Source organism: Strix aluco, chromosome Z (assembly GCF_031877795.1).
Source record: "Strix aluco isolate bStrAlu1 chromosome Z, bStrAlu1.hap1, whole genome shotgun sequence".
NCBI lineage: Eukaryota > Metazoa > Chordata > Aves > Strigiformes > Strigidae > Strix > Strix aluco.
The window spans coordinates 83,260,245-83,272,317 of NC_133971.1; the positions used below are offsets into that span (position 1 = coordinate 83,260,245).

The following is a 12,073-nucleotide window of genomic DNA, read 5'->3' on the forward strand; positions in this document are numbered from 1 at the left end:
TGACTTGGAGACCTTTTGAGTCATCACTCAGAAAGCAACTCTCAAGGCCACTAGCCTTACTTTCATGACTTCTGTGTTTAGTTTAAACATGGTTACTGTGTATTAGTTCACAAGTACTCTTTTTTGACTTTTGAGGTTCTTGTACAGGAAGAGGCAGTACATACATGGTTTCATGCTTGTGCATCCTATGAAGATGGAAAATTTTCACCACTCGTTTATATTCATTTTGTAAATTGTTTTAAAATAGAGATTGCAAGCTTTGAATTGCCAAGGAATGCATGAACCATCACAACACTTGTGAAACTTTTGGTGAATGGCATGACATATAGGGTAATCTTTGTATTGGTTAAATATTTGCCAAGACTTTCCTTTTTACTGGGTGTCCAATGTTACAAGTAGTACACACATTTTAAAGAAATAGCCCTCAAAACAGGTATGTTGCAAGCATCAGACTAGCAAATCAGTCATAACTTACAAGGCTTGCTGCAGTAAGTGGGGATTAATGTTTTAGCAGCTTCATTGTAAGGAGAAGGGAGAATAGGATGGCACAGAGTTTAAGAATGCTGTGGTATTACACTTTTAACTAAAATTAATTGCGTTTATGACTTTTTTCATTGCTGTAGCCGTGACATGGAGAATAAAGAAACACTCAGGGGGTTGCAGAAGATGGATGACCGCCCAGAAGAGCGCATGATCAGGGAGAAACTCAAGGCAACGTGTATGCCAGCCTGGAAGCATGAATGGCTGGAAAGAAGAAGCAGGAGAGGCCCTGTGGTAAGTGACACTATGGAAGGGCAATATCTCTTAACAGCTATTACAGATAAAGATCCCTTAAAGGAACCTCTTTTTCTTAACAATTTGCATACTCTTAATTATGGTGCTCCTGTTTATTTCTTATGAGCAGTTTAACAGGAAGCTGTGGCTGGCTTCCTGAAATGTATGCATTTACTAATCTTTATTTTTAAGAAAAAGACATATAGCTGTGCTGCTGATTTGTGTAGTATAGAATAATACTGTGACAACACTGCCCTCTAATGTTAACAAAAGTAGCTCCTGTTCATTAGGTAAAAACAGGTTTGAGTGTAAAAATGCACTATAGTGCTTTGTACTCCCTTGATTCTTAGTGGTTTCATGACTTCACTTGTCCTTAGTTTGAAAATGTTCAAGTTTTCTATGTATTGTAACTGAAGTGTATGGAATTTTTGTGAAAAAAACAAACTGTAATCTCACTAAACCAGAAAAAACTAAAGTTGAGTAACTCCTTCACACAAATCTCAACCCCGCTAAACTTTGGATGCCAGAGTATTCTATTCACTTTTTGGGTAATGCCAATAAATGACTCAGAAGTGGTTTTAAGATCAAACCTGAAACTTATTAAGCACAATTACAATTCTGTTCTGTATAATGCTGGTTAATTGCCATTAGGTACCTGTAAGTGTTGGTTGCATTGGTCAATGTGACTCCTATGTACCAATGTGACTCCCTTGTAGCACTTGATGGGAGTGCTAATTTAAAGCTAAGACTATCTGATGCAATATACAAATGTTTGGGGACAGCTTTCCTAGAACAGAAGAGGGTTCTGTTGGTATCTTTCTGTCATGAGAAAGAACATTGAAAATACAAGTGTACCAAAAAAGCAATACCTTAAAGATTCGAATAGCACAAACCAGTTCTTATTTAAAAATTTTTAAATGCATCTTGGTTAGTGCATGGCTTGAAATTGTTTTCTGGCTCAGGCACTTCCCTTGAGGTCTCTGGGTGTTTTAATACAACTTTTGATGCTCCAGATTCTCAATTACTACTATTTTACATGTTCTCAAGCACTGGCAGCTGGTAACTGTAACTTGTCCTTAGGCACATGAATTTGCATTCTGACCTTCCAGAAAAGAAAAAGCCAGTAGGAGGAAAAAAAAGCCTGCACTGCTTTTTATACTTCTTTGATCCTGTTCACTTTCATAATTGAATAACAATAAAGCAACAAAGGTTTCTGAAAAGTTCAGATTTGCATAGGTTAAATAGGGTGACTTAAAAGTAAAATGAGCAGTGCTTGATCAAGGCTGTAAATGCAAGTTTTTCTTCTTTTAGGCAATGCCTAATTGCTAGACCACAACCTCCTTATTGTCCTCTTCCTGTAACCTGCTGAAACTGAAATGCATTTCTAGATAGTGGAACAGCTTCAGTTGGATGAGTTAAATGCTTCAGTTTAAAATAGCATTTAACCTTGTGGATGCAGTACAAATCACCAGGTAGAAGGGCACTGAGTCTGGATGTCTCTTCCTCCCTGTGGCCTGAGCAGGAAAAGTCTCTTCCATTTTTTGCCTAAATTGGAGACCTTGGCAGCTTTCTAGTAGAGGTCTGCTCTATTAATCTGAAGTGTTACTTGCAGCTTCCTTCCAGCTTTGAGTCAAGCCTCTACGACATGGAAAAATGTAGAACTAAAACTGAATCTGCCTGCTGTGACTGCTTTTAATTTGATTCCCAGGGGCCTTACTCTTCCCATGCATTACGTGGGTCTGAGAGGCAGGCATCTGAAAGTTGTCTTGAAATATTCCATACCTCAGTGTCAAAATTCAGTGTTCATGCAACAATTCTATTAGATAGAAATGTGTGTTCTCCCTCTGCTTGAGCACATATGTCTGTTCATGTAGCGTAGCACTATGCACAGTGTTTAGCTCAGATACTAGATGTGGTGTAGCTGTTTTACTTGTATGGCAGGCAAAAAACCCAGGTATGGTTCTTACAGGGCACAGCACACCTTAAGTTTGTTGCATTGCCTCCAGGTTTGAAGTAACTTTTACTTTGCAGCCAGGATTTATGCTACAGAAATAGCAACCCCTGTTTTTTTCTCAACTGATATTTACAGAATCACAGAATCATCTAGGTTGGAAAAGACCTTGAAGATCATCCGGTCCAACCACTAACCTAACACTGACAGTTCCCAACTACACCATATCCCTCAGCGCTATGTCAACCCACCTCTCAAACACCTCCAGGGATGGGGACTCCACCACCTCCCTGGGCAGCCCATTCCAACGCCTAACAACCTGTTCTGTAGAGAAATGCTTCCTAATATCCAGTCTAAACCTTCCCTGGTGCAACTTGAGGCCATTACCTCTTGTCCTATCACTTGTTACTTGGTTAAAGAGACTCATCCCCAGCTCTCTGCAACCTTCTTTCAGGTAGTTGTAGAGGGCGATGAGGTCTCCCCTCAGCCTCCTCTTCTCCAGACTAAACAACCCCAGTTCCCTCAGCCGCTCCTCATACGACCTGTGCTCCAGACCCTTCACCAGCTTCGTTGCCCTTCTCTGGATGTGCTCGAGTAATTCAATGTCCTTTTTGTAGTGAGGGGCCCAAAACTGAACACAGGAATCGAGGTGCGGCCTCACCAGTGCCGAGTACAGGGGTAAGATCACTTCCCTGTCCCTGCTGGCCATGCTATTTCTGATACAAGCCAGGATGCCATTGGCCTTCTTGGCCACCTGGGCACACTGCTGGCTCATGTTCAGCCGGCTGTCAATCAAAACCCCCAAACACCCCCAGGTCCCTCTCTGACTGGCAGCTCTCCAGCCACTCCTCCCCAAGCCTGTAGCGCTGCTGGGGGTTGTTGTGGCCCAAGTGCAGCACCCGGCATTTGGCCTTATTGAAACTCCTACAGTTGGCCTCAGCCCATCGCTCCAGCCTGTCCAGGTCTCTCTGCAGAGCCTCCCTACCCTCGAGCAGATCCACACTCCCACCCAACTTGGTGTCATCTGCAAACTTACTGAGGGTGCACTTGATCCCCTCGTCTAGGTCATCAATAGAGATGTTAAACAGGAGTGGCCCCAAAACCGAGCCCTGGGGGACACCACTCGTGACCGGCCGCCAACCGGATTTAACTCCATTCACCACAACTCTTTGGGCCCGGCCATCCAGCCAGTTTTTTACCCAGCAAAGCGTGTGCCCATCCAAGCCTCGAGCAGCCAGTTTTGCCAGGAGAATGCTGTGGGAAACGGTGTCAAAGGCCTTACTGAAGTCAAGGTAGACAACATCCACAGCCTTTCCCTCATCCAATAAGCAGGTCGCCCTGTCATAGAAGGAGATCAGGTTTGTCAAGCAGGACCTGCCTTTCATAAACCCATGCTGACTGGGCCTGATCATCTGGTTGTCCCACATGTGTTGTGTCATGGTACTCAGGATGAGCTGCTCCATCAGCTTCCCGGGCACGAAAGTCAATCTGACAGACCTGTAATTTCCTAGGTTATCCTTCCGACCCTTCTTACATATGGGCATCACTTTGGCCAATTTCCAATCTGTCGGGACCTCCCCGGTCAGCCAGGACTGCCAGAAAATGATGGAAAGCGTCTTGGCGAGCACCCCAGCCAGCTCCTTCTGCACCCTCGGGTGTATCCCATCTGGTCCCATAGACTTGTGTGTGTCTATACGATGCAGTAGGTCACTGACTGTCTCCTCCTGGGATGCTGGGGGGTCATTCTCCCAGTCTCTGTCTTCTGGCTGAGGAGGCTGGATTCCCTCAATACAACTAGTCTTGCTCTTAAAGACTGAGGCAAAGAAGGCATTAAGCACCTCAGCCTTTTCCTTATCACTCTTACAGCACCTGGGGGCCACCTGCTCCTGTGCCATTAAGACTTCCTTCTTGAAAGGTGTCCAGCCTTCCTGGACCCCAGTACCATTCAGGACCATCTCCCAAGGGATGTCAAGCAGGTGACTAAACAAGTCAAAATCAGCTCTGTGGAATTTACTGTATATAACAGACGGATACAATGTTATAGCTATTAATAAGCAGACAATGCCTGTAGAAAAAAAAATCTTTTAGCTCCTACTATCCAAATAGGGGAACTGCTGTCCTTTGAGATACCATGAGTGACAATTACAGAAGTACTTTGAGAGTCAAATCAATTGCTGCCACAACTCAGATAAGCAGCACCAACGAACGGTGAAAAAGGTTCTTTTGTAAGAGATCAATTTGTAATTCTAACACATGGTTTAATTCCTGCAAGGTGGTAAAACCTATTCCTGGGAAAGGAGATGGATTGGAAATGAACAAACTCTCTCTAGAACCTCAAGCTGAAGGACAAAGCACTGCTTCATCACCTACACAGAAAGGAAGACGTAGTCCCTCTCCTAGTAGCTCCTCTTCATCATCTTCTAGGACGGTTAAATCTGAATCACCGGGTGTTAGAAGAAAAAGGGTATCTCCAGTGCCTGTAAGTTGCAAACTGTGATGTAATTCTTAATTTAGTTATGTTCTGCAATCTTTTGCTTTTAGAGGCAATTAATTGTCCCTGTGTAGAGCAAGATGCAATGACAGGGTATCCCTTGAGTGAGATACACAAAGCATATCTCATGTTACATTTCTCATGTGTGGAATTTATACTCTGCTCTTAGGTGTGTGTTTTCTTTTTAATTCAGTCCTGCTTTCAATTTTTATTTCTATAGAGAAATAGAGATACTTAGTCATGAAGACATATATGTTCTCTTAGCTTGATTTGCACAAAGAGGTGTTAGTAGTTTGGTTTTCTCCCCTCTAGTTTTGCCTGCTCTCTAGGTAGGTATATTCTGTTGTGGATAGGATTGTTGACTGCATTAAGATTCCTGCAGAACAGTGTTACTGGTATGCTATCTGTGGTCCTCTATTCCAGAACTGATCTTTATGTACAAATTAGAGAAGATTTAGGTGTGTGCATTGTTAGAAGACTAAAATTTCTATTGTTACATTTGAAAAGATCTGGAATAGAATGTTTTGAGCAATAGTAACTGGCTTCATTAAAGAAGATCAAGAGTATAATGTTTTGAGCAATAACATCTGATGGGTTTGCTTGTTATTAAAAATTCTCATCCACAGTTAAGCTTCAGTTGACTTGCCTATAACTTCACAGTGCAGTTAGAGTAAGAGTAAGATCTAATTGCTTTTACTGTCTCATTGCTCTAAACAAGGTTTCCAAAAATCAATTAAAATAGGTACTGCCATGCCTCTGAACTGGGGACGAATATCATAAGTTACAGCACTGCAGCACATCTTCTTTCCTCTTGACAAGACAAGTTGATGAAAAGTTTAAAAACCCCTCAAACCAAAACCACAACAACCACCAAACTATCTAATTTAGCCTTTGATCCACTTTTACTTGATTGGTTTTCTTTGTTAATTTCAGTTTTTCTTCTGTCTTTGTGTTCTGGGTGTGGAAGAAAAGTCATACAGTCTAAGCATGTTGTAGTGGTTTCAGAGACTCTTTGTCATTTGTGGGGGAAAGACACACACACCCACCCCCATCCCCACACTCCCCCCACCCCTAAAAAAAAAAACCAAACAAAAAAAAACCCCAAAACAAAAAACCCCACCTAATTAAACTTGCTGTTGTCCTGGAAATGCTTATGATGGAACTGCTTATGTAGTTTCAGAGTGGACGAATAACACCACCTCGACGAGCCCCATCTCCAGATGGCTTCTCTCCGTACAGCCCAGAGGAAACAAGTCGTCGTGTCAACAAAGTTATGCGAGCCAGGCTGTACTTGCTGCAGCAGATAGGACCCAACTCTTTCTTAATTGGAGGAGACAGCCCTGATAATAAATACAGAGTGTTTATTGGGCCTCAGGTAGAGACTATCTTTGTGTTGTCTGTAGCTTTTATTAATTTATAGTTAATCTTGGAAAACTGTTCAAAACCAAATTAGATCAAGTTAATCACCAACCCATAATAACAGTTCTGTAAAGTAATGTTTAAAAGTTGTAATCTGTGCTCATGTAATATAATGATCAGCTTGTATTTTGTCAAATATGTAGGAAGTATATTAGTTTTGTCTAAAGTTTCTCTTTAAAAATACCCAAAACACCTCTAGTTTGAAAGTAATTACTATTGTCCCATCTATTTCTCATTCCAGAAGTGGCTCTGAATGATATATCTTAACTATTTTTCGTTAAAATTCGGTCACTTCATTTTTCTAGTTTCTCACTCTGAAACACTTTATTTGCTCTATTCATGGGATATATATATAAATGGGATATATCTAAAAACAAGCAATTGACATAATTCATTTAATGGTGTGATAATTTCATTAATACCCATAGTGAGGTCCTTTTCATAGACTTTCATAGTACTGATGTCATGCTGCGTTGGGGAACATCTAGGTTTTTGAGTAAACAGAAGTATCTCATTTATGTCTGCTGTCATGTTATGGATATATGACGATTATAGTATGAAGCATAGCAATACCTTCAGTTGATTTTTACAAACATGAAAAATGGAAAAAAAAAGTCAACTAAAAGCTTCTGTAATCATAGAATGGTTTGGGTCAGAAGGGACCTTAAAGATTGTCTAGTTCCAACCCCCCTGCCACGGACACCTTCCACTACATCAGGTTGTTCAAAGCCCCGTCCAACCTGGCCTTGAACTCTGCCAGGGAGGGGGCAGCCACAGCTTCTCTGGGCAACTTGTTCCAGTGTCTCACCACCCTCACAGTAAAGAATTTCTTCCTCATATCTAATATAAATCTACCCTCTTTCAGTTTAAAACTATTACCCCTTGTCCTACCCCTACACTCTCTGATCAAGAGTCCCTCCCCATCTTTCCTGTAGCCCCCTTTAAGTACTAGAAGGCTGCTATAAGGTCTCCCTGGAGCCTTCTCTTCTCCAGACTGAACAACCTCAACTCTCTCAGCCTGTCCTCATAAGGGAGGTGTTCCATTTCTCTGATCACTTTTGTGGCACTCCTCTGGCCTTGCTCCAACAGGTGCATGTCTGTCTTGTTGTGGGCCCCAGAGCTGAACACAATACTGCAGGTGGGGTCTCACAAGGGTGGAGGGAGAATCACCTTCCTTGATCAGCTGGCCACATTTCTCTTGATGCGGTCCAGGACACTGGTGGCTTCCTGGGCTGCAAGCCTGCATTGCTGGCTCATATTCAGTTTTCCAACCAGTAATACCCCCCAAGTCTTTCTCTGCAGGGCTGCTCTCAATCCATTCTTGCCCAGCTTGTATTTGTGCTTGGGATTGCCCCCACCCATGTGCAGGACCTTGCACTTGGCCTTGTTGAACTTCATGAGGTTTGCACGGGCCCACCTCTCCAGCCTGTCCAGGTCCCTCTGGATGGCACATCCCTTCCCTCCAGCGTGTCGACCGCACCACACAGCTTGGTGTTGTCAGCAAACTTGCTGAGGGTGCACTCAATCCCACTGTCTGTGTCTCCAACAAAGATGTTAAACACAACTTGTCACTGCTCTTCACTGAGACATCGAGCTGTTGACTGCAGCTCTTGAGTGCAACCATCCAGCCAATATCCTTATCCACTGAGTGGTTCATCCATTAAATCCATGTCTCTCCAATTCAGACAAGGATGTTGTGCAGGACAGTGTCTGATGCTTTGCACAAGTCCAAGTCGATGATGTCAGTTGCTCTTCCCTTCTCCACCAATGCTGTAACTCCATTGCAGAAGGCCACCAAATTTGTCAGGCATGATTTGCACTTAGTGAAGCCATGCTCGCTGTCACCAGTCACCTCCTTATTTTCCATGTGCCCTAGCATTGTTTCCATGATCTTGCTGGGCACAGAGGTAAAGCTGACTGGCCTGTAGTTCCCTGAGTCTTCCTTTTTTCCCCTTTTTTAAAAATGGGGGTTGATTCCCCTTTTCCATTCAATGTGAACTTCACCAGACTGCCACAGCTTCTCAAATATGATGGATAGTGACTTAGCTGCTTCATCTGCCAGTTCCCTCAGGACCTATGGATGCATCTCATCAGGTTCCATGGACTTGTGCACGTTCAGGTTCCTTAGATGGTCTTAAACCTGGTCTTCTACAGTGGGCAGTTCTTCATTCTCCCAGTCCCCACCTTTGCCTTCTGTATCTTGGGTGGGGTGGTTGGAGCCCTTGCCAGTGAAGGCTGAGGCAAAAAAATTTGTTGAGTACCTCATCTTTCTCCCTAGCCCAGGGGACAAAATCTCCCTTTTTCTTCCAGAGGGGGCCTATGTTTTCCCTAGTCTTCCCAAGTCTGCTGTCCTGAAGTCCAGGGTAGCGAGCTTGCTGTGCACCCTCCTTGCCACCTTAAGGATCTTGAACTCCACCATTTCATGGTCACTGCAGCCAAGGCTGCCCTTGAGCTTCACACTCCCCACCAGCATCTCCTTGTGAGAACAAAGTCCAGCATAGTACTTCTCCTCATTGCCTCCTCTATCACTTGGAGAAGGAATTTACCATCAACACATTCCAGGAACTTCATGGATTGCTTATGCCCTGCTGTGTTGTCCCTTCAACAGCTATCGGGGTGCTTGAAGTCCCCCATGAGGATCAGGGCTTGTGAATGTGAGGCTGCTTCTACCTATCGAGGGCCTCATTCACTTGATCTTCCTGGTTGGGTGGCCTGTAGCAGACCCCCACTCCTGTCCCTGGCCTCCTGTTAATCCTGATCCATAAGCTCTGTGTGGGCTCCTCATCCATCTCCAGTTGGCTACTGACATAAAGGGTGACCCCCCCCCCCCCGCCCCCCATCTCCCCTGCCTGTCCTTCCTACAGAGCCTCTATCCTTCCATTTCAACACTTCAGTTGTAGGAGTCACCCCAGCATGTCACTGCGATGCCCATATGATCGTAGCCCTGCAGGTGTGCAGATGTCTCTAGCTCCTCTTGTTTATTCCCCATGCCATGCACATTTTCATAGAGGCATTTAAGTTGGGTCCCTGATAATAATTGTCTGCTTTTTCATATGTATTCCTGAATAATGTTTTGGGAATTTGTATTTTCTGTAAGGCCATGTAAGAAGATATTTATGCCTAGATACAAAATATTTTGCATAAATTACTTTTTTTTCAGGGGGAGCATGGGTAGTATATATTTTATGATTCACTCAAATGTGGAAAAATTATCTATGTAACAATCAATCTTTAGTAGAGCCTTAGCATATACTTTTCTCTTCAGACTTGTAGCTGTGGCCGTGGGACGTTTTGTATTCATCTGCTGTTTGTTATGCTGCGGGTGTTCCAGCTTGAACCCTCAGACCCTATGCTCTGGAGAAAGACGTTGAAGAACTTTGAGGTAATGGATTTCTAATAGATCTAATGGCAGATCTAAAATATACTGCAGGTAGAAGTCTTTAGGACATTATCGTAAAAACGCTGAAAACTTTTGCTTTTCAAAGCAACAAGAATATATGTTTTTAATTACATCTTTAATTCAGTCTCAAAGAGCTCTGTAAGTACAAAAAAAATAGCTACAAATAAAAGACATTACTAAAAGAATAGTAGAGAGCTGTAGTTTAGTGAGTGATTAAAATCTTGAATTTTCTACTCAAATTTGTGTATCTGTCTCGTGGATTAGCTGAAATGTAAGCAGAACAAGGGTCTTCAGAGGTAATTGTGTGTATACTTAAAGCTGTTACTTATTTTTAATAAGCAAATAAATTTCTATTGTAAATTGTTTCTTGTGATCTGTTTATTAGTAAGACTTCTGAAATTCCTGCTGCTACTGCTAATGCATTATTGTGACAGTGAATAATCTTTTTTTAGCAGTAGTTAAGCTTCAGTAATACTACTAAAATAATACTACAAGCTATTCATAGCATAAATACGACTGTTGCTATCTTTTTCTGATGTTAGGTTGAGAGTTTGTTCCAGAAATATCACAGTAGGCGTAGCTCGAGGATCAAAGCTCCATCTCGTAACACCATCCAGAAGTTTGTCTCACGCATGTCAAATTCTCATACATTGTCATCATCTAGTACTTCTACATCTAGTTCAGAAAACAGGTTAGTATTTTTCTAAAGGAATTAAAAGCTTTATTCTGTAGTTTTCTTCTAATTTTGGATGTTTAGAATCACCTACATTCTTTTTGTTCAAAGCTGCTTTCATTTCAAGCTATGTTATGTGTCTGGATTTGCAAACAATTGAGTCAAGCATACATTAGTCACCGTGGTACCAAGTGGGCATATTTGCAGTGTAACTTCAGTTTGAAAAATGTTAAGTAGAGTTGTGCAAGGAATTTTTTTGACCCTTTATGAATTTGGGAAACAAACTTTTGAAATGTAAGTGCAAGACTGAAGCATATGTTAACTTTGGAAACCTATTTGTGTGCATTTGTTCAAATATAGCACACAAATACTGACAGATGAAGAAACGTGATTTATATTTTTCTCTTGTCCTCCTTCAGGGAAATGCTTGTGCCTATGACAATATACTGAAAAACTTTTGGCTAAATGCACTCTGTAAACATATATTTAAAAAAAAATATATAAAAGCATAAGTAGGCATATATTTAAAAAAACCACTTCATGTAAAATGGGATTAAATTATTTTAAGGGAGTGTTAAACTATTATGATTTTTATAGTTTATACAATACTAAACAATGCCTTATTTATCAATTTTCAGTGATGTTTGATTCTTCAGGTTTTTTTTCTCCTGACTACTTCAGTGCTTTTGGCATGTTCTTTTCCTTGATTTTGAAAAGAAACTGGTTAATTTTCTAAACAAGTGATTTGTGCATGCATGTGTTAGTGGGTGAACTAGACATCCTCTAGAGAGGTCAAACCACAGAAGGCAACCTAAACTGAGGCTTTCTTTTGTGTAAAGTGAAACATAAATTAAGGAGTACTTTGATATGTTACTTTGTGATATAGTTAGATGAATCAAACAGGCTTATAATTCTGACACACAGATTGTGACCTTAAACTCCCATCATTTTTTACTTATTTTTCTAAATGGCCAGATTGTGTCACTGTAAATAAATTGCATAAACAAAGCAGTTAAGTAGTTCCAGAGTAGATTATGTATTTATCTGGCAAGCCAGTTCATTTAATGTAAACACCTTGTGTAGGAATTTTTTTTTTTCATAGAGTTGGCTTCACTGAATTGTGAACTTCACTGCATTAGTTCTTTTTTTTTTTTTTTACAGGATGAAAGATTTTTCAGTTGTTTGCCAGTACAGCTGATGGTTAGTTCCTAGCATTACTGGTTCAATGAGATAAACTGCTGTTTTATGCAAGTCTAATCTTGCATGGTATAAATACTAGAGAACACTGAGCATCAGATAATTTGAGATAAAAGTTTACTCAGTTCTGATAATACTGTGACTTGAAGTTATTTTTAGTTTACTAGT

At 41.4% G+C, this 12,073-nt stretch overlaps 1 protein-coding gene across 3 annotated transcripts in view; it reads left to right on the top strand.

Annotated features, from left to right (window-relative positions):
• Positions 1-12,073, top strand: part of MAP3K1 (mitogen-activated protein kinase kinase kinase 1) — a 63,515-nt gene that overhangs the window by 34,736 nt on the left and 16,706 nt on the right. For all 3 annotated transcript variants that reach the window (XM_074812539.1, XM_074812541.1, XM_074812538.1), the window contains exons 2-6: positions 624-774; positions 4,998-5,204; positions 6,391-6,591; positions 9,901-10,017; positions 10,578-10,726. In XM_074812539.1, coding sequence (XP_074668640.1) covers positions 624-774; positions 4,998-5,204; positions 6,391-6,591; positions 9,901-10,017; positions 10,578-10,726 — 825 coding nt within the window. The remainder of the gene's footprint in view (positions 1-623; positions 775-4,997; positions 5,205-6,390; positions 6,592-9,900; positions 10,018-10,577; positions 10,727-12,073) is intronic.